Consider the following 24,017-nt stretch of genomic DNA (forward strand, 5'->3'; position numbering starts at 1 on the left):
TCCTCTACATGGGTAAAGACACCCAAAATGTCAGCTTTAATGCCATCATGGCTTCTCCCATACAAAAAATGCAGCTGGCTTGGGGATTGATGTGCGGACACACACTTAGAAACTCACCTCCTGAACGCCATGTAAATGACACAATGGCAACGTATCACTACTCAGTAAGTCATGTCTTACCTAGCTGCTGCTGCCAAACCCTTGCTCATATAAATCATACAGCTCCATGGACAGTTAAGCACTATGAAACAAGGCAGTTAAAACGATGGCTTAAATGATAAAGGGAGCGCCTGGGAAATTTAATATAAGGGAAGTCTGCTTCCCTATTGTACCAAAGCTTACTGAAGCAACTGGGTAGACTTGTCTGGGCCATTCTCCTTAACATGAGACAAGGGCACATGCTAAGGGAATGATTTAGTGGACTGGGGATAAGAGCCCTGTCTTGAATTCCCTCTTCTATTTCATGTCTTCTGTGTGGTACTGAGCAGGTCACAACATGCAGAACTCAGCCTGCCATGCTGAAACTGGGAATAAAGTGTCTTTCCCTAGCTCATTTTCTTTAAAATCTAAGCTTCCAGGGTCCTGGATTTCTTCTCACTATCTACATGTGCCGCATCTTGGAAACCTGAGGCCCAGATTTGGTTCAGGTCTCAGTGCCAATTACTGTTCAGGGAAAGACACTGAAGAGCTAATTAACAGTACACACACATTAAAAATGCACATCAACCTGGTTAACCTCAGCAGACAGATCCAGGTTTGGGAACTTAATGGAAAAAACAGTTTTTCACAAGTTTTTGCCTCCCCATTGCAGGTTCAGCCACCACTGTCACCACAGGGCATAAGCAGTGACAGCAGCCTATGTGCTTTGTTGATCTGCCCCAAGCACAAACATCCTTGTTTTCTGAGATGTTCTTCTTTCCTCCCAGTGAAAGGGGCCATCAGCTGGATATGGTACATGACTGGAAGCCAAAACACACAACTTTCATACCTCTTGAAAAGCAAGAGATTAGACTGGTGGCTGCTGGAGAAAAATCAGTGAAGAGAAGCTCTCAAGCTTAGGGGTTGGAAAGAGGCTATAAACAGTGCTGAATGGATTTCTGTATCCCAAACATTTTAAATCAGCTTCCCTCACCTCTCTCTTCCTTTACCCCAATGAGTTTTGACTCATTATTGAAATTAAATGTGTTATTGAAATAAAATGTGTAAAAATTAATGTAGTCGTGCACTTTAATTTAGCTTGGTTGAATAGGAAAACAACATTTTTCACTTTATGACACAAGATTTCACAAGAAAAACTGCAGTTTTTTCTTTCATTTCTCCATGAACAGCAGGTAAAGTGAAAAACTGTAGCAGGAAATATATTGGTTGCACTGAACCAAAGAATTAATTATTTTCTCAGGACCTGACAAGGAAACTGAATGAGTATGAAAGCTCTTGTGAAATCTAGCCAACACGGAATTCAACACTCTTCAATTCCTTATTTATTTTTTGAACAGGACAAGATAATTATTGGTATGAATACTGCCTACTATGCTTATAGACATCCAACAGGTATTATATCCTCCTCTGATATGAGCAGTAACATTGCTCAAGAGGGAAAACTAAACTCCTACATCATGACATTCCTCATTCTACTGTCACAACTGTAAAAGTATAGTAAAATGACTCCTTTGGTACAGACAGTAGAGAAGAAGAGCTAAATGGAAGAATACATATTTCTCTATCTCCACCAAAACCCTGAGGATGGAAGTCCCTTTTGCAGAATATGATTGAAAAAAACAGAACATTATCTTATATGGGCCTGGATAACATTAAGATCCTGCCTACCTCAGAAGCAAAAGGAAGATAAATCAGATAATATGAACCTTGTTATCCATCCTTCTTCACAGTCTTTTTAGTGAGGGACAAATTCCGCTTTGGTGAAAGTTCCTCTCAGTTCAATCTTCTTTAATGATAGTGGAAGTCATTAGTGCATTTCCCATTGAGAACCAGAAGAAAACCTAGTGAAGACTGCTTTGAATTTATTTGTATCAAGAAACTAAAGGCTGTGGCCATAAACAGGTGTTCTTCTGGCTGCCTAGTACAACTAAATACTTCCTGGAAACCTTGCTGCTTCCTTCTGATCTCTGGGAATGGAAGACCAGAAGAGAAAAAATGCAAGAAAATAATACAGCCAAAAATAGGGGCAAGAAGAAAAAGTTTCTTCAAGAATAAAAAGAAACAATAAATAATCTAGGTGTTTGAAATTTTGGCCTCAACCTTGCTTGTTTCAATGACCACAGATTGGGTATGACACAAGTCCTTCACAGTATATTTCCAATACAATGTACACAGTTGTTACCTTAATGAGATATGTAAGATCAGAATCAATGAATCAACACCATGATATGCCCCAAAGTTATTTTTTCATGGACAGCAGGTGAGCGGATGTCATTCCTCTGTTTAATCAGGAGTTAAAGCATGTACAGTAATTCCTTATTTTCACAATATTCCTTCTGACAAAGATAACAACCATAAGAATGGCTCCCAGCTGGCTAAACCTGACATACAGGTTTTGTTAATAAAAAAATGCATGACTTAATTAATGAAATGGATCTATTAAGACTGTCCCCCAATCAGCCAGAGTGGCCCCACCTACAGCTGAACTTCACATGACCTATCTTATGCAAAAAGAATTGTAATAACTTGCACTGGAAGCTGCTATAGAGGAAAGGTTGCTATGAAGAAAAAGTATGACTTAGAAATGCATATAATGCCCCTAGAGGAGAAAGCTTAGTATTTTCACTTTTACTCAGAGTTTTCCTTTACAGTGAATAATTGAAACCATTTTGCTAAACTGTGCAAAATTATTTCACAAAGAATAATTACATTTGATCTATTAGCACCTGATACTATCTATTGTCTAAATTGCTTGCATTCAATCCATGAGTAATGTCAACAGTATTAACGTCCATTATGGAAGAATTAGCTGAGTAAAAATAATTTTTAAATGTTTGACATTCTTGTACCCTTTCTCTAGCATAATGTACAAAAGAAGTATCATTATACCAACATATTCTTGGATTTTTTTAAGGCATGTCTTTATTTAAGTCTGCAAACTCAGGGTCTTTAAAATCACAAACAATTTGCCTGTTTTGTTCTGGCAAGCAGAAATCTGTAGCAATCTAGTCATTTTACATTCTTGTCTGTGCCCATCTAGCTGACCCACACTAATTTGCTGTCCAAATTCACCTCCATCAACTTTGGCAGGCTCAACACCTCCTTCAGAAAACCAGGTTTCCCCCCCCCCTCCAGTCATAAAGAGCTGCACTGTTACGAACATAAAAAAAGGAACTCTGAAGCATTTCTACAACAAAGTTATATACATATATATACATTAATTTGATCACACACGCACATACATGCCCCAAACTGAACTAATGCAACAGCAGATACCTATTTTTTTTTCCTCTCTTGCAGCCTTATTCCTATTTCAAAGATTTCCAAATTCGTGGTTGCCTTTTAGCAGAGGAAATCCCAGGAACTGTTTAAGATTACATTCTCACTGAAAGCAATGAATGCCACAGTCTTCTCCAGAATAAAAAGCTACTTTCTCTCCTTGGAATAGTAACTTTACAGTAATTTGGAGGAAGCGGGAGAAACAGTTGGTCATTAAACATTAAATGTATTAATGGGGTACTCACAGTGTATGACTCATCTGGAAAAGGCAGTTCTGTACTTGCATTTCAGAATGATTGCTGCAATACAATAGCTACTGTGATAAATTTAGGTTTACCTCACTAAATATTTTGCAGAAACTAATAAAGAAAATTTAAATCAATGCACTTTCCAAAAAATGCATGAGTAGGACTATTTACATCTTACAGCCAGGGGAATTGAGAGGCAAAGAAAAAACATTCCAAAGGAGGCCCTTAATTTCCCCTCCCCAAATGGAGACCTTTAGGACTTGGTGTTTACAAATTACAGGGACTTGCAACTCCAGATGAAAACAATGACAAATCAGAATATTCAAAGCAGGAATTCCTCAAGCACTTCAGCAGCACGTATAAAATCATCCACTTCTTCAGACTCCTGTTGCTCTTGAAGTCCTGCTCAGTTCTCTGGAAATCTCAGACTTGGGAGTATGGGTGAAACACTTGGTAGCAGTTGCTTGTTACATGGCATTGTTGGAAATGGAGTTTCTGCAGAGCTCCGAAAAATGATCCAAAAAACCTCAAAAAAACTCAGACTATACAGGATGCTGGCTTGATTAGTAAAAAGTTTCATATGATGCCCTGGAGTGGAGGGAAAAGTGATTAATGTAAAGTCTGATAGATTAGGAGATACAAAGAAAGAGATAATTCCTAAGGACAGAAATTCTGTTTGCTCTCAAGACATTGTGAATCAGTCCTTTATAGTTTTTTTTTTTACCAGTCCTAGTTGTTCATGATCTATTGAGCCCTAAAATCATATCACTTTGATGAAAGCTTTGTGCATTTCCTTACTCTGAAGTTCTGACTCATTTAGGTGATGAGGAGGCAGAACGGTAACAGAGATAAAATAACAGGACCACTTCAGAGCACACTTAAGCTACTGTGAGACCTCTCAAGTCCAAGATAAATATATCTGTTCATAAGAAACTCCAGAAAAGGAGACACTAAGAGAAACAAGCATGTGCACAACACCCTGGACTTTTTTTACTGTAGAAATTTTTCTTGTTTTGCCTACTTTGTAGCAAATGAGCTCTTAGAGGAAAAAAATTAGTTCTGAAGAACAGAAACAAAATACTTATGTCTAGAGCTAAAGAAAATCTGACACAGTTCAGAAGCCATTTGTAAGAGCAGAGTACATGACCATTTTTTAGATGATGGACAAAAAGCTTTGGGACACAAAACCCAGATATTTTACAACAAATGAAAACCAAAATCAGCTCACCAAAAGAATCAGAACATAGTCTGATGTACCTTTATCAAAAAACAGTAACATCTGGCTTATGTTTATGATGAATAAAATTCACTAGCAGTTCAGGTGCAGGCAAGGTTTCAGAGGGAGACTGAGAAAAAGAAAAGGAGTATGGCATTCCCGGAGTAAATATGGTGTGTGTGGGGAAGAACTTCAGTTGCTGGCCCCATCAAGTCCTGACAAAAGGAATGTGAGAGCTGTTCCCAAGGTGAAAGAAGACAGGCTAAACAATGTGGCTAATGGGATCACATTGAGCTAATGGGATCACCACGACTTGTTTTACTTCTGTTGGTGCATGTCAAAACTCTGATGTGCTTTAAAATACATTCTACAGCAGTAGGCTAAATCTTGAAGCATTTTGGAGAGAATTTACATATCTTCAGGTTTTGAACCTTGTGTAGAAAGTGTCAAGAACATTTCAAGTTCAGAAATTTGCAAATTGTAAGATCGGATTCTCTTCTACCAGACAAAGGAAAAAAAAAAAAGAAACCAGAGGCTCAAACATGTATTAAACAGACATTTAATGCTGCTGTCCTCACATAAATCTGTAGAGGTTACAGACACCTCACACTTGCACAAGCCCCCAGCTGATGTCTTTCACAAGCCAGGTGTAGACAAGAGAATAAATGCAGCCACACTGCAGCACCCAGCTATACTATCACACATTTAGATTTGGCAAGTACTGACAACACTTGGGAATACTTTAAGTAATATTATTGATTTCTAAAAACTCTGAAACTTGCTTGATGCTTTGATTATGGTATCCTGAAAGTATTCTAGAATTATCCTTAGTCAACACATTAGCATTTAAAAATAAAATTGTACAGGTCAAAATGATCCAGCTTTGGCACCTACAGTTAAACTATTGTCCAGGAAATTACAGGTTTTTCAAAGGGGCACTTGTGGGTCCCTTTCCAGTTCCCTACATGCAAACTCAGGTGTCTAAATTTACATATATGAGACTGAAAATTTTGGCCACATTGTTTAACAGGCAGATCTGCTGGGAGGTCTCTTGTAACCAGATTTTTTTAAAGCCTCATATTTATTGGACAGATACTGGCCCAATTCCAATCCACAACTGCAAATCCAAAGAAACAGCTCAGCGCAAACCAGCAGCCTTATTAGCCTTTAAAGATTTAATTTTCAAGAATTCAAGACCCTTTATTGACTAATGAAAGGTTGGGTCCCTAAGCCCACAGACTGATGTTGCTTGGAACATATTTTAATCATTTTGGAGTGCTAGCAGCCATCTGTCTAAAGAGCTTTGATCACATAAATGCACTCTGAACTGCAGCTCCTTCCGATCCAAACCCTGTCCAAAAGCCAAAGGGAACCCGCAGGCATGGCAACTTTGAGACAATTCAAAGCCTTGCAATGTGATAAGGCTGCTTTTATTATTTAGCACATCATTAGATTTAATGACACCACAGATAAGAGATACACTAAAAAGATACCATTGTCATCGCCTATCTTATAACAGCAACATCCAGCTGTGACTTTGCTTTGTTTCTACCCAACACTTGTTACTTACTATGCTGTTTTAAAAGAATAGTTAAATGAAACAAAAGGATTTCTTTTCCTGCTGCAAACATCAGAAATAGTAAAAAAAAACCCTAAAAAAAAAAATTAGGACTTTTTTTTTTTTAAAATACATTCCTGCTTAGTTAAAAAAAAAAAAGTCACAAAAGACAAGTAGAGAAATCCCAAATAATCTACTGTATTTTCAGTATTGACTGTTGGGCAGATACTGCTTGCACATACAAGCCTACTTTGACCAGCACTGAATACAAATTTACACTGAAAAGAGAGAGATCTATTGCAGTTACAGCTCTTGACATGATAACATTTATTAACAAATTTTACACAATTCCCATTATTATTTCCTACTTTTGAAACAATTTGGCCATCTCAAAGCTTATTTTGTGGTGGTCAGTATTTTATGTTGTGGTGACTTGTGAATGGTACAGACACATGCTATTAACGATGAAAGCTTGGAAGCAATGACAGTGTCAGGCATGAAGAAAATCTATTTTCATTACCAGAGTCAAGAAATTGCTCTCAAAAATCAAAGCAGAAGCCTTAAGAGAGTGATAAAAACTGCATAAAAATATCTCTCTTGATGACTGGAGAGACACAGTGGTGGAACCTGTGTGACAGCATGACTTTATTTGCTTCAAATGTCAGCAACCTCAGTGAGTTCAACTCTGAGATTACAGTGCTTGCAGGTTTCTCTTCATTCTGAGATCTCATTCTTGGATCTCCTCCTCAGGACATTAGCCACCAGTAACCAGGACAAACTTAGTGTTGCACAGTAAAATAATATACTTTTCAATTCACTAACTGTCCTGCCAAGTGTGACTAGCTAGCAGTGTGAAATAAATAAATAAATAAGAAATAAAGCCTGCACTTCTTTGTCACTCATGAAAACATTTTTGGATGGCCATTCTGTAAAGCTGATACAGCACAGATTAAGAGAAAAAAAGATGAAGCTATAACATGAAATGGCTCAGGTAGTGGAATAGCTTCTCTGAACTCCTTGCTGTCTGTGGCAAGCACATTTCTCTCTCTCTCAGGATTTTTTATTGAGGTGCACAGAGAGAAATGAAAGAGAAAACAATTTCTATTTCTGCTCCATGTTTTTCTCTTGTGGAATGTGTTTGGAGAATTGTTTACCCAGAGTGAGCTCTTGGTTGGATCATGGTGGATTGTTTGGTCCTGACAGCCAGTCGGATCCACCTGTGTCTGGGCTCTGGAGAACAGGGTCACGAGTTGTGAGTTAGTTAGATATGATAGTTAGAGAAAGTAGCATGTAGTATTTAGTATCCTCTTTTATATAGCATATTAATGTATTATAACATAATTATAGTAAAGAAATCATTCAGCCTTCTGAACTGGAGTTAGACATCATCGTTCTTCCCATTGGGTTCGCCGACATCTACAACAGCTGTCAAAGAAATTATAACTCTGATGATTCACTCAGCGTAACTCCCTCCCTCTCTTTCTGTGGCTTTTCCTTCCAAACTCAGAGCCATAAAAGCTCCTCTGCTAGTGAGACAGCAGCTCCATACCACATGCCTGTCTTGTAGCATCAGGAAAAAAGACAAATGGCTCTGTTCTAGTTCTCCTTCCTGTCACGACCATGTAAATGTCTGCTTATAAAAGCAAAGTATTACTAGTATGTTACACTTTACTCAAATATGTGAGAGACTCAGAACTGAGCAAATCCCAGCAGGCCCTCTTATTCACTGGAAAACTGTGGCTGAAGCTTCCAAGTTGGTCTCTACTCTCCTAAAAATGACAGCTTTCACACCTATGCTGGAAGAACTACCCATACCAGACAAGTAACACATCATTATGGAATGCTGGACACAGGTTAAAAACCTTCCAAAACACAAGACTTCTATCACATTAGTTAGAAAAGCAGTTAGTGAGTGGGAAGTAAAAATGGAAAATTTTCCAGTAAAAGGCATCAGCATGACATGCACGTATCAATTGACAAAAACTCTAAGTTTAGATGGGAATTGAATAAAGAAAATACTTCACTCTCAACTTCTCTCTTTGTAAACAAGACAGGTGGGCAGCCTTCTCTTTTGTGTTCTGTGACAGCCAGAGGACTTCTTCTGCTACCTGTGTTCTTAAATACTCCCTAATATTTTTCCACTGTGAGCAGTGTTAAATGCAGAGTAAGAAATGCAATGTTATGTCTAGCACTGACTGAAAATTGCTCATGTAGAAAGTCTTCTCACCAAAGATTTTTTTTTTAAATTCGGAAATGTAAATTCCAACACCAAAAATATGTTGTCTTCTTGTGGCACATTTCTAAGTGAAAAGTTTCCTTTCACCTTCAAACTGTAATGCCATTTTATTTCAGTTCTTCAGCTGAGGAGAACTGAACTGAAACACATCAAAGTCATGATTTTTTGAAATTATTGGATTGACATTTTAACATAAAAACATGTCCTGTGAAAAACCAACATAAAAAGAAATGGCATTTTAACATTTTAAGTCCTCCTGACAATGTTATTACTATATTTCTAAATATCATATTAATAACAAAAGAATTCCCTTTCATACAATATTTACAGGGCAAGCCAAAATCTTCTTTTACACTTTAAGATTTTCTTCCTAACTTCTCATGGGAAAATCTGTCTTCCAAATAGCTCTTATTACACACACAGTTTTCCTGTATTTCTTTAACTTGCTCTAGAGAGGGCTGCTTCTTATTCTGTATCTGTTTTCCTTCTCTCATTTTAAAGCAAGAGTACCTGCATTTTCATAGTCTCTAAAGGTGTTATGCAAAAGGGTAAGACTTCTTATTCAGTTTATACAAATAAAGAAGCTGAAGCAGAGTTTAGTGATGTGATTCTCCTTTATTCATCCATCATTTCAACATTTCAATGGTAGAATTAGAATATGTACCCTTTAGCCACACACAGCCTTTCTACTAGATAACAGATTTCATAATCCTGCATATACTCTTTATAGATTCTCCAATTTTGATGTTGTGTATTACATTGTATAGAATAGATATTAACTTTTGTAATCTCATCATCCTAATTTTTACAAGTATTTCTACAGGAGTTTCATACTTTGTATTGCTATCTACTCCAAACTACCAGCAGCAGTTGGTAGGTTGATTGCAGGTAGCTCTTCCAGAGACTTTAAACCTTCCAAGAACTCTATTTTATTACACTTTAACAACTTTGAAAAATGGTTCCTAGACATCTCTAACTATGTGCTTACTTCAAAAAGCACAGAAAAAAGTTACACCTCCCAGACTTTTCAGCTCACTGAGAAACCAAGGAAGTCATAACAGAAAATCACATAGGGCAGAGGTAAAAAAGAAGGTGAAGGAATCGGCCAGGCAAAGGACAGCTGTGAACATAATGCCAGCAGGGCCCTGTATACAGAGTCGTGAGACCATATCAGCATCCAATGGCAAGGAATTCCTTTCTGTCAAGCAAATCGTTGCTCTTAGAGAAGAACAGAAACTCATGTGAAAAGGCCCACCCCAGCAAAAATGACAAAGTAAATGTTGTTTTAGTTCACATTACTCCACGACAGCAAATGAGTAGAGAAATCAGTTCAAGTCTGGTGCAATACAGTATAAGGACCTGTGGAGTACCTCTAGCCTTAAAGTACTTGGCACAAAAAGTGACTGGTTGGTCCTCAACTAATTTGAAAAATTTAAGAAACTTTGTCACTGTGACACCCAGTAGCAGAAGCAGTAGTGGAATTAGCATAGTGCAAGGTGCAAATTAAAACTGCATCAACAGAGCATGTTAGGCACTCCAGTCCATATTCATGGTGTTTCCTCAGTCCTGCTGCTTAGTGTTTCTATTGGCAAAGCACCTCTGAAGGCCAAGAGCCAGCCCTTGGAAACATTAGGCACAAAGATTTCATAAAGTGTTGGTCAGACCAATCCAACATCAGCACAAGGCAACTTGAGTGTACTACATTCTGGTTGCAGGGATGGCATGAGGTGGCTTGTTATTCCATCAGGTGCCTTGGATCTCTGACAGTTCAGTGCTTCCTCTCTCTTAAAGTTTTCATAAATCACTAAAGCTGAGTTAGAAATTATTTTCCATGCTAATTTTTTTTATTCCCAATGAGATAGGAAAACTTTCTAAGTCATGTCAGGGCAAGAAGCAAAACATTTAATTTTTTTTTTGTGTGTTTCTAAATGAATGAGAGACACAGAAGGGTTAAAGAGCACGCTGATGGCTAAAATATTTCATTGAAGGACTATAAAGAGGACACCCATCAGCCCCCAACAGGTTCAGATACTGCTTTGCCTTTTCATTGCCTGCCAAACTGCCACTGTAAACACCAAGCCTATGGTACACACCTGAGTTTCTCTCTACTGTCCCTTTTCTTTACAAATGGTCAAATACTAACTGGAGAATGGATGTGAGTCTGGTCTGCCATGCTCCCAAGAAATTTTTCTATCCACAGGTTTATTTCTAAAGTCAGTCTCTGACTATATTATTGTTAGAAAGTTGAACAAATGCAGAAAGTGTGACAATAATCAATTCCAAGCTGGAGAACAAGAAGTCTGGGAATGAGGCAGGGACAGGAGGATAATAAATTCAATGAAGTGTGAAATACACAAGGATAACAAGTGAGGGCTCTGCCTTCACTGCTCACCTGCACCAAGCCACTGAGAAATACAGTCATGTCAGTAGCACCAGTAAAACCTCGTGCAGCTGCTTTCCAATGCAGAGCAGCTCCATGATTAGTCTTCCCCCCTTTGGCTGTCTGATCCACTTCATGAAACAGCCCCCAAACCTTGGACTTTTATCTCATGTAACACTAGCAAGAGCTGTGATTGCACAAGCAATAAAGTGACAAAGGAAAGAAGTCACAGGGGACACAGGGGGATTACTAATGGGAAAATGCTTATGAGAATACACAGTGAGAAAGACTCACCTAAAATCCCAATTCTTTTGGGGCTACAGCATCTCACTGCAAAGTGGCACAAAATAGAGGAGGAGAAGACTGAACACATAGATTCCAGATCCCAGGTCCAAATAATCAGGTGTTGGCTCCCTTCACCCCTACAATTTGAGTAAAAATTCACTGAAACCTCCAAGGATTGCTGAGAGAAGATGTGATTTAAAGACAGTGTTCCTCCACACCAAATTCCTACTAATTTTAACACTCAGTTCAATAAATAGAAAGACAGCCCTTGCCTTTTTTTTTTTTTTTTTTTTTTTGTTATTACAGAAGACAAACAAAAACCTTAGTGTTCCCTTACAGATTCATTGCTTTCTGTATGTTTGCCTGGATCGAACTGGAGCAGGTTAGGTTCCTCCAAAACATGTATTACACTGTCTCCCACTGCATATCCAAGACCCTCATCTCTTTAGTATAAAAAAGGAACCTTTTCTGTGCTTGTAAGTGGGAAATTTAATTAGCTGAAGGTTTATGTTTAATGTCAGGTGTCTGAAACTCTTCAATAAAATAGAAGTCACTGCTGCAAGAACAGAGAATACTTAAACCACAACTGCTGTCTTCTCCATGATCTCCCCAAAACTGCTCTTCAAAAAGAACCGTGTGGTTTACAGCAATACCATTACTTGGTCATTCTTCTTAATGACTGTAATTAAACCATGTTATGTCTAAAGCAACTCCTACTGAAACAATGACAGCAACTGCCAGAACACAAGCAAGCAGACAGGATGAAAAGAGCAGGAAAATGAGTCAACGGCCATAACTGAAAGAGTGAGATAAAAAAAACAAACCACAGGTACGAAAAGACCAGTTCTCTGAGGTAAACTGCTGGGACAGGTGCTCAAGGTAGCCTGCTATTGCTATAGAGGTAGGACTGAGATCACCACTCTGCATTAGTGGTTGCAGCTTCATTGATCTCTGTAAATGGGTTTCAGTTCATTTGGGTTGGGAAACTGGATGTTAGACAGCCCAATCTTCTGCTACATATTGTAAGAGAAATCTAGACTGAGAGGATTCTGAAGAACTGACTGAGAGATGGCAGAACAAACAGGCTGAAATGTTTGAGCATGGGTCAGTCAGAGTACAAGAATCTGACTATTTAAGCTATTTATTGTATTCTGACTTGCTACTGCAGTGGCTGTGAAGATGAATATTGACTTTTTAGGTAGAAATAATTTATAGTTTTTAATTGCCCTTAAAATTGGAATGAAAGCAACATTCTAACAGCAAGAATTACACCATTCTATATCCATACACAGAGTCCATGGAGCATGGTTGAAATGGCACCATCTGAGTATTATATTCCATAACATCAGTCATGTAACTATAGAATGGAAGTAAATTAAATACAAACAACTGTATCCAAAGCTTGAATAGAAAAGTCTTTTTATCCAGGACTAGAAGTAATGGCTTACAAAATATATTTCTTCATCTATTTCTCCTGTTACAGCATGATTCAGTTCTATAATTAAGATGAAAATTGAGTTTGCCCCTGAGTCTGTAAGTTCTTTATTTGGGGAAATAATAAAAAACCTTCTTGATTTCCTACTTTCACATTTATCAATCTCAGTCTTTAAAAAAATGAACTTCCATGTCATTTTACAAGAGACTTTGTGGGAAAAATATATGGACCTCCAAAAAACCAACTGCTATTTAGACCATTTGCTTGTGCCACTTAAACATGAATTCCAAGTATTCCAATCGAAGTACTGTAAGGATTGAAACTTGTAGATTTAAATTCTGTTAAATCTCTTCAATAGTTTTTAACTTATAAAGTGCTACAACTGGTTAGGGAGCAAGAAAACTGCTGGCATTGTAAGCAGAGAAACTACCCATATTTACTGGAAGTTTGAATCTAAAAATACTTATTTGTAATTGTACTTATTAGTACAAGGAGCCTTACTGAAGTTAATCTTCTATTTCATTGTTGAGAACCATCACATAACTGTAAAATAAGGCATCTTTTTCTCCCATGCTCACCATAACTTACATATTTCAATTACTTTGCAACATTATACTGCTTTTGACTGGGATATAGTTAATTTTCTTCATAGCAGCTGGAGTACATTTTGGATTTATGTTGAAAAAAAGTGTTGCTAATACTTGGATGGATGTTTCAGTTATTCCTGAGTAGTACTCACACAAAGTCAAGCCCCTTTGGCTTTTCACACTGCTCCAGCAGTGAGCAGGTGGCAGGTGCCCAAGAAGTTGGACAGAGACACAGCTGGAACAGCTGACTCCAACTGACCAAAGGCATATCCCATACCAAATGGTGTCACACTTAGCATATAAGTCTAGGAGAAGAAGGAACCTGATTATAAAATTGGACAGATCACATAACTGAAAAATATGCAAATAAAAACTTGTGATGATGTTCAAACAACAGAGGTATGTGAGAAAGAGGTAGTGGCACTAACACTCCCATGTACTTCAAAACTGGTTATTTGGATATAGCCTTCTTTGGTCACTGAGTATCTTATGATTTGCATTAATCTCTAGCTTAAAGAGCACTATGTAGAAACAATTACATTAGTAAGATAGAAACTCTATGCTATTCCTAACTGTAATGCAAATTTTAATTTCTGGTATGTATTTTTGAGTTAGCATTCAGAAAACACAATTTTCTTTTTGAAACTTGACACAGAGACAACACAAGAAGAACAAACAGAAGCACAGAACTTGCCAAACTTTATTTGTAGCCAGCTTCTTGTTCCTTATGTATCTGAATTAGCCTCTTTCTCCTTTTTAATTCCATTTCACTTCTCTGTCCCTTCTAAAGAAGACTAAAATTGTTCTGGGATACGCTTTCTTTTCAGAAAGTCAAAATGAAGAGGGAAATAAGTGTTTCCTCATTATATCTGCAAAAGCTCATTTTAATTTTGGGTTAGGCCATTACGGCTTTCCATGAAGCTCCAGTTTCAGTTAGGATTTGCTTTTCACTTCACCTGAAAAGAAGTGTGGTTTACAAAACAGACTTCTTTCACAGTTGGAGGAAAAAAAAATTAACATCTTCAAACAGCAGCAGCAGCTATCAGATCAGAGAATTGTAGAATAATGAGGTTGGAAGTGACCACTGGCAGTCTCCAGTCCAACCTAACTTCTTCTCAAAATGTTATCAATATGAGATCACACCATCTTGCTCATGACTTTATCACCTTAGACACCAGAAATCTCCAAGGATGGAGATGGTAAAACCTCTCTGGCAACCTGTTCCAATGATGGACAGCCCCCGTAGAAAAAGTTTTTCCTTGGAACCTGTCTGAAATGCTCTTGTTTCAATTCAAGTCAGTTGTTTCTCACCCTGTTGTCATGGAGCACTGTGAAGAGGTCGCCTTTCTTGACAACCTCTGCACAGACTCTGTTAGGCTGCCATTAGGTCTCCCTGGAGCCAACAAAGAAAGGAATACTTTTTCTTTCCCAGGCTGTACAAGAGCAGTACCCTTGGTCTCTCTTTACATTACAAATGCTATGGCTTCCTGACTGTACCAACTGCCCTCTGTCAAACTTTCTCCAATTTATAGATGTCTTACTTTTACTGAGGACCTAAAACTGGATGCAGTATTCTATATACCAAGAATCTTTCCTCTGGAGAAAATAAAAGGGGATTCCCACCCCCCCCCCCCCCCACCCCCGAAGGTCTCCACTTGTTTCCCTCCTTTAGGCATGCCTGTGTATACTTACTACACACATACAGATATTCTGGACCTAAGTATCTTTCCTCTGATTTTGTATGACAAAATGAGACTTTGCTTTTCCTGGATTATACTAATGTTAGTGAAAGTCAGATTGGTATAAAAATGCACATTTTAATGTCACTGCTTACACAGGTATGCATCCAAAATAGTTAATATACATACACAGTCATTACTTTTGTGACCAAATCCTTGAAGTGTGTGTTAAGTCACAAGTACAAGTGATGTAGGTATCACATGTATGCTTTAATGTGAGCCTCTAGGTTTTTCTGTTTTCTTTGTTGGTGTTCGGTTTTTGTTTTGTTTTGTTTGCTCATTTGTTTTTCTTTTCTTAAATTTGCTTCTTCTAAGTCAAAGGACGATGTAGTATCCTGGTTCTGGCCAGCACAGGGTAAGTTTCTGCAGTAGCCAGGAGGGAGCATGGCTACGACCCAGAGGATGTTCTATACCACCTCATGACATTTTCCAGTGCTGGGGAGAAGGGAGTCTTTTCTGGGGAGAAGGGGCTCCTTCCCATTGGGATAGCGTGGCTGTGGTTGGGTTGGGGTGAGAATTGTGCATGTGAATCACTCTCTCTCTTTTGTACGATTTTAAAATTAATATTATAGCTGTTACTGTTGATTTTCTTGTCTCATTACTGTTTCTAGTAAATTATTCTTATCTCAACTCCTGATCTTCACCTTTTGTGTTTCCAATTCTCTTTTCCATCCTGTTGCAGAGAAGCAGGAGGGAGAAGGGGGGAATGAGAGAGTGGTTTGGAGAGTCTCAGTAGGACCACTAAATTGGGGAGTACCATTCTTAAAGCATGACTCAGAATTCTCAGTTAAAAAAAGGAGAAAGAACATAAAGTAGGAAAAATGCTTTTTTTAAGACCAGGGAAGACCTAAGAGCAAAAGGAGAAGTCACCAAATGAACCAAAATTCTTAAGCCCCTGCCATGCTGGGGCTTAAGACAGAAAGTGTAAGAATCTGGCGAAGACATGAGAGAGCAGTAGGTGAAGGGAATGTGCACCCAGCATTGTCACATTGCAGTTTTACAGTTCTCATGAAGACTGGAACATGTGTGGAAGCCTATATTTTGCTCACTGGGGAATTATGCAATCCAAAAAGAGAAGTAACTCCAGGGAATGCAGCCTTGAACAGCAAGTCATAGCTAACTCACTTGGTTCAAAGCTGCAACCTTCACCCTCAGTTCAAAACAGACTGTCTAAAACCACTCCCAGAGCTTATTCTAGACTACCATAGCATGGCAAGCACTATGAGGAAATAAAAATACCCATCAGACATCTATACATGCGTCCCTTCCACATACAAAACAGAGTGAAAAGTTTCATTCATTTGGGATGGCTTGGGAAATGCACTGTCTACCTTGTCATTCATAATTACTGTGGCCATCCCACCCTTGGCCTGGTACAGCTCCCAAACCTTCATGAACATGTGGCATATATTCTTTTCTGTCTTATTTGGCATGTGTTTAAAGTACAGTCACACTGTTGGATGACAAGGGCTGCAGATGTTCATGTAACTTAAAGGAAACTGTAACCAAAATGCCAAGAAGTTCATAAGAATCCTCATAATGGTGCAATTAATTCCTAATCAAGTCAAAAGACAGGCCTGAGAAATTAAATGTTGCTGCTTATGCACTTATAGGAGTCCTTGCTGCCTTTTACAACCCTTGCAAGTTCAGCTCCAGGTGGCCTCTGGCTTTTCAAGTCATGTCTTTGTATATTTAAGACAGTGTTTCCATACAGAGAGGTTGTGGAATCTCCATACTTAAAAGACATTCAAAACCCCTCTGGAGGTGGACCTGGGCAACCAGGTCTCAGTGGCCCTGCCTGAGCAGAATTGGACAAGATGACCTCCAGAGGTCCCTGCCATCCTCTATCAGTCACTCTGTGGATCCACTTTGGAACACATTAGCCTCTAGAACAGTGAGGTAGGCAGGAGATAAAATCTTCTACTTTAGATGTTATAACTTGTATAAATCAGTAGTGATACAATAGTTCTTGCCCCAGGGGATAATCAGGTGAGCATTCCCACACCTTCTGGATAGATTTTGCAAACGCTGTCAGCCAACTTACAGTGAAATTTTGACTGTTCCAATTAAGAGCTGTAAGTTAATAACATGGTACATTCTAATGCTGATTCCTGCAAGTCATTATTGTTAATGTTCCTGGGATCTAAAGCATTTACACAAGTAAATGGCTCTTGCTGCCTACTATACTTGTTAAACATCGTATGTTAGTGCAAACTTGATAGGCTATGCCAAAAATGTGACTCAAAAATCATTGAAAAGTCTCCTACAATGTGCATAGACAAACACAAGCAAATTCCTAATTTCTAAAATATCAATTAAAAAAAGCATTTCAGTTTTAAATTATTAAAAAAAAATCAACCCCTTTTAAATGAGTAATAAGGGCACCATAATAAATTCTTTCTAGCTTGGTAAATCATACCATAATTTGTGCACACACTAAATGCTGACCAAATTAATTAAGTGCAATAATCACAAATTGCTTGGGGTTTCTATTCACTATTAACAGGCTTTAAATAAATGCCTATGAGATTTAGGAACAAAAGTTGTTTTTGAAACTTCCCTCCAAGGTTTTAATAAACTTAATGAGAAGGGGAAGCTTGAAAAACCTCTAGAAACCTGAGTATTTTTCACTTTTGAATGCTGAAACACTGAAAACACACACAGTTCTGCTATTGCAAATGCTTTTCAGACATAAATAACTAGTCCTCTTTATTTCCAATGAGTCTAGTATTCACACTATATTTATTATTTACCTCTGTAGCCCACATCCCTCATCACAGACATTCAGCCTTCAGATTCACAATTTTGCAGCTGTGTTGATGCCAATTCTCCTGCCTTTAACCTGCTGGCAGCTCTGTATCCCCTCTCACACAGGAGGTCAGGATGAAATGAGAGCTGTAACCCAACATCACTCCATAAAACAACCTAACTCCTTCACTAGACCACACAGAGCTTTTCCTAAGGGACTAAAACCCACTGATCCATGCAAATGTTCAGTGCAGCCCACCTAAATGAATGAGAATGGGTATTTCTCTCATTCTCCATACTGCTACAGAACATAAGGAATTAAAAGGCACATATATTGGGGTTGAAGAAGAAACCAGTATTTTAGAATTACAGATTTATTACTTTAAAATCTATATTGACTAAGTTAGGTATGTGCAAACAATCAGGGAAGAAACAAGCATTTATGCAATCTGGTTCTTTTGTCCATGTGTTTTTAAGTGATCACATTGCCATAGCACAGCTTTTTAGTGCAAAAATCAACCACCAACTTTTCACTTCCCTTAGAAGAAACTAATACAAAATTCAGGCTATAAGAAAGGGACTCCTATTTCAAAGAGATGGTTGGTGAGCAGTACAGCAGAAATGCAGGCTTTGATTCATTGATGTATTCACATTTTTCTAACAAATACCTGTTTGATAAGGCCATTTCCTCACTCAGTCAGACATCGCACAGAAAATTTCCCCTATGAGTCACTCATTCGTATTAGAATCAATCATTTTACCTGTAATAAACACGCAATGTTTGGATTTCTTCTTCGAGTTTTTTGCAGTGTTGAAGAGCAGCTTCCTTTTCTTGTTGCAAAGCTATCAATTCTGCCTGTGAAATGATAAACAACCAATAACCAATTCATTCAGAATATCCATTTTTTTTTGAAAACACCTCAATCTGTGCAATAATTTCAACCATTATATGATTGCACACATAGAGTTACACTGTTGTATGTAACATAGTGGTGTGGTTTAACCCCAGCCAGGAACTAAGTGCCATGCAGCTGCTTGGTCACTTCCCTGTCCTCCCACTGATGGCATGGTGAGGAGAATCAGGAAAGAAAATCAAACTTGTTGATTGAGATAAGAACAGTTAAATAATTGAAACAAAGTAAATGATAATAACAATAATGATACTAATATGATTAATTGTAATAAAAAGGAGGGGGACAGAGGGAGATAAATCCCAAGACAGGCAAGTGATGCACAATACAACTGTTCACCACCTGCTGACTAATGCCAAGCCCGTCCCTGAGCCATGATCACACCCTTTCTTGGTAACTCCCCCCATTTTATACAGTGGGCGTGATGCTTTATCACACAGAATGTCCCTTTGGCCACTTTGGTCAGTTGTCCTGGCCATGCTCCCTCCCAGCTTCTTGTGTACCACCTCACTGCCAGTGCAGGACACATAGAAAGTCCTTGACTTGGGACAAGCACCACTTAGCAACATCTAAAACATCAGTTATCAACATTATTTGCATACTGAATCTAAAGCACAGCACTGTACCAGCTACCAGGAAGCAAACGAGCATTACCCCAGCCTATTTAATTCTTATAAAATATTCTTTCTTTTTTCTAGCATTGAATTTTTTTTCCCTAGCAGAATCATGTTTTGAATGGCTTCTCCCATGTAAGTTTTTTGAATACCTAAGGTTAGAACTCTTCAGTTCAGCCAAGTGGTTATCAGCAAACATATTTCATATGATATATATGTGTTGCTATACTGCAAAACTGTTGACCAACGTATAGAAAGTGAAGCAAGGCCCTTGGCCATGAACTACTGACCCATGACTCTGTTCTGCACCTGGCTCCCTGGCTGTTAAGGGCAGTTCCCATGTAGCAGCCCCTGGCTGATGTTAGCAGCAGAAGAGCTGCTGGATAACCAGGACCCTGAGCAGTGGCAGGCAATGAGCCAGCAGGGACTGCAGAGACTGGCACCGAGACACACGCTGGGATCTGGGTGCATTCTTACCCAGGATCTGGTTTATAGAGGGGTGAGGAATCCTTAAGCAATCACCATCATCTCCCATCTGTGAACCCCATGGGACACTCCCCCTCCCATCCTTGATTCACACTGAAGGGAGTGTGACTCATGACCATAATGGAAATTGCACCATGTGGCTTGTAAGTCAGGAAGGTAGCCAGCCCCAACAGGCCTTACAGTTAAAGAGGAGGCAGGGAGAAATAAGTATTCATGCACATTTAATATGGGTCTATAGCTTAATCACCATTAATTTTAAAAGTCCAGTTTCAATAGCACTGCAGGACTGCCTTGAGGGCCCAGGTACCATATAAATAAATCAGTGGGTGATTTATTATTGTAACAACAAATAAGATCAGGCTTCCACAGCAATTCCTTGACACATGAGCCTGAGCATTGGGCTGTTTTCCAATGTTTTTAATTCATGGTGTAAGTTATTAATTGTACAAATTGTAGGGCCCTTAACCAAGAGGCACATGTGTGAGAAATGCCAACTGTGGATTCTGCCAACTCTTCAGGACAGTGTTGCGGAAAAGTTTCTTGGTAAATTAAAGACCTGTTATATGAGCTACAAACCCATGAAGGGAAATGCACATAGTTCAGCCTCTAAGTCTGCCAAACTCCCTGTATAATCATGAACAACTCTGCCTGTATGCCTCAAAATCTCTCTCCTAAAACAGGGCTCCCACTTGCTTCTGTTTCCTGTTTGTCTCTTAAGGCTGTAAGTTTTCAAGGCAGGTGTTTTACTGTTTACTGTCAACTCCCAGTCATCTATGGGCAATTCATTCTGCTGGTTGATTAATCATGTCCTGGATACTTGGCTGATTCCTGGCAAATTTTATTGAATACTGCATTGCACAAATGCAGCTACACAAGCAGTCTCTGAACCGTGCTGCTCGGTGGGTCATGTTGCACCCAGGGTTTTGCACTGCCCAGGTACAGGACCCACTGCTGTAACTGCGCCTGTGAGAGACATCCATAAAGTTTTAACAGGAAGTTCCCTGGTGAATAAAAACTTTCTTACTATATGGGGGGCGTTCCTTCAGCTTTAAAAGCAGAAAGCGTTAATGTTTAACATCTGAGTGACAGTGGTTTTGAGCTTCTGATACTGAAAACAATGCACTGCATGCTGGCAAGCCCTAACTTCTGTCAGAAAGAGGTTAAAATCCTCTGCAGGTGAGCCTCTTGCCTGGTGTAGCTTGCTGCCTTGCAAGCAGAACTCACAGAACACAAGATGTTAGCCAAACCAAGCTATTTTCTGTAATTATACTGTTCTGTAGGTGAAACAACATTCTTAAAATTGGAAAACACACTTGAATCAAAGTAGGTGGTTTGTTCTACAGGCCAGTAATTAACATCCTTGCCAATTTTCAGTGTACTGTGAAGTGTGATTGAAATGGTAGACTGGAAGGAAATGTTTGCAGCTGACACACCTACTCAGAGAGATTAACGGCTAGTCTCTTTGGAGAACTATCATAAAAATACACCTAATGTTCCACTTGCCGTTGAGGACAAGAGTCAGAGGCACTAGAGTCTTTAGACTATTATTTATGTCAGTTTTTCAGCAGACAAAACTGCACTGATTTGACTGGCTTTGCATCTGGGTTTGTACCAATAAAAATATCAGCAGAATCAGGTTCTTTGGATTAAAAAAAAAAAACAACTCAAGAGCTACAAAAAGTGAACGGAAGAAAAATAGTCATTTGTTTGCCTCCTCAGTAACTTCCAGTGCAGTTGATACTAGGAAGCTTCATGAGACCAACAAAAATCCAAGCACAAGAGTCTCTGTGCACAGCATGCAGCCATGCGACAAAATGACCCATTGTTCACAGGCCTGAAAGGTGGTAAACACAAATAAAGGAGTCAAATATCTCCCAAGGCAGAGATGTCTTCCTTCTCTAGAAGGAAAGCAAAACAGTGCTCATCATAAAGTTAAATTGCTAACTAAAATAATGGCATCTGCTTTACTGTAAAGAATTTGGAAGACTCCTAAATGTATATTGAAATCCATCCATAGTGCATATGGCAGAAATCCTGCATGAGCTCACCTCTAGTAATAACAATAGCTGCTTGAGAACTTTTTAACAAAACATTGCTCCTCTGGAAAATGTCAAGCTGTGGAAATCAGAACTTTTCACAGAAATTGATTTGTTTTGATTAAATTGATTTGGAAGGTAGGGTAAAGAAGAAGCAAGAAGAAGAATTACACGCAGGTTCCTCTAGTGGCGGTTTCCCATAAAAAGGTCACTTTAGAGGTGAGCTTGGTGACCTTTTGGTATAGGTGTCACTCTCAGCAAAGCTCCTTTTTAACGCTGGGAGGCTATTCTGACCTGTGAAAAATATTTCTGAAGATTTTATTTTGTCCAGAAGTTCCTACTTTCATATTTGGTTTAATGTGGATAGATCCTTTTCCCCCATCCACCTTCCTGCAAAGGAGAATTGTTATTTCTTTATTTTCCCGTTTTGCATTTTAGCAGTTATTTGGTGAAAATTTAAATTTTCCAATTAAATATAAAATCTAATTGCTGCCTATCAAACCAAAAATAGCTGGTACTGATCTTTTTGCTGTTGCTTTTGTTTCAAAACATTTAAAGGAACAATGTCACGTGTTTTCTTACCACAAAGTCTGGAAAAATACAAGACATAAGCAAAGGAAAACAGAAGGTAAAACTAGTTTTTATCTTTTCCTAATTCCTCTAGGGCAAACATGAGCACCTTCAACTCTAATCTAAATTGAAAGAGGTAAGAACACACAGCCTCCTATGCTGTCAGGTTCTCTCTGGAACCTCACCTTTGTGTAAGAGATGGCTTTTGTAAGACTTTTTAATATCCAGTAGAAAGAAAAAAAATCCAATTAACTTGACTAATAGTTTCATAGCTTTATTTTTAATTGATTTATTTTCTCATGCATTTATAGACAACATATATATTCATATATATATATATTTATAATAAGCATTTATTTTTCTTTTCTGAGATAGGCTAAACAAACAGCCTTTTCTGTTACCTCTCACTAAGCAGGGTCTTCATTACCCTGACCAATTTGAATGCATCTCTCCTCAGTACTCTGTACTCCTGCCAGTGGAAACCTCTTACCTGACACATTCTTGTACTCTTTTTGCTCCCAGTCACCCTTCAGCCTGCTCTCCTGCACATTGGTATTACCCAGTTGACAGTGGAAACTCTTATTCATCCTGAAAAGATAATACCTTACACTTGGCACTAAAATTCCACCCCACTGCTTTTGTTTTTCCATTACTTGAGGCCATCCCAATCTTTCTGCAAGACATCTTGAACCTGCTTTGTATTAATAATATGTCCATGCCTTATTAAAAACAACTCCCAGCTGTATCATCAAGCAATTTTGTTGGCACACTGCTGCTCTTCATGCCAAAGGTTCTCAATGACAGCATTAAAGAAAACTGGTTCAGCACCAGCTGGTAAGAAATTGGAGAGAAATTCCACTAGTGAAATCCTTGGACCTTAACATTTCTTCCTTCAAAGCTGTTTGCTGCTGCCTTCCTGCTAACTAGTTCCTTATTGCCTTTGACTAATCCCTCATCTCCTTCATGGGTACATGACATTTTGCAGACAGACATGAGCTAAACGTGCCCATTCTTCCAAAGAAGAGACGCTGGGTGAACCCAGCAAGCAGCAAGCAGCATTTCCCACATTAAGCTTGTGCCTGCTTGTAAAATAACAATATATGCATTCCCCACTGTAATTAATAATTTTTCATATGGCACAACCTATAAGCTTATGTGTCAGGTTATAATTAAAAAAGTTTCCTTGTCTAAATAACCAGTTATCAAATCAAAGAATTCTTACATGATCATTCTTGTGTGAAAACTGTACTTCAATTCACTCTTGATGGATCCATGCTTTAAAAATATTTTCCTTCCAAACTTACTCTGAAGTCTCACCATAAAGACTAACTGGTCTACAGTTGTCTAAATTACATTTTTTTTACCTTCTAAATATAGATGCTCTCTCTGCTAATTCCCTGTCATATTACACTGCACACAGCCTCATAAGATTTCTTCAAGAACTTTACTATCATTCCTGGAATTTCAGGTACCAGCTCTTTCAGAACTCGGGATGGAATCCATTCATTAACCCAATGCAAGCACAACGAT

At 38.5% G+C, this 24,017-nt stretch overlaps 1 protein-coding gene across 1 annotated transcript in view; it reads right to left on the bottom strand.

Annotated features, from left to right (window-relative positions):
• Positions 1–24,017, bottom strand: part of MIPOL1 (mirror-image polydactyly 1) — a 181,710-nt gene that overhangs the window by 28,423 nt on the left and 129,270 nt on the right. Inside the window, exon 13 of the mRNA XM_053946718.1 lies at positions 18,632–18,726. Within this exon, the coding sequence (XP_053802693.1) occupies positions 18,632–18,726 (95 nt within the window). The remainder of the gene's footprint in view (positions 1–18,631; positions 18,727–24,017) is intronic.

The sequence above is a fragment of the Vidua chalybeata genome, chromosome 6 (assembly GCF_026979565.1).
Source record: "Vidua chalybeata isolate OUT-0048 chromosome 6, bVidCha1 merged haplotype, whole genome shotgun sequence".
In the NCBI taxonomy this organism is placed as follows: Eukaryota; Metazoa; Chordata; class Aves; order Passeriformes; family Viduidae; genus Vidua; species Vidua chalybeata.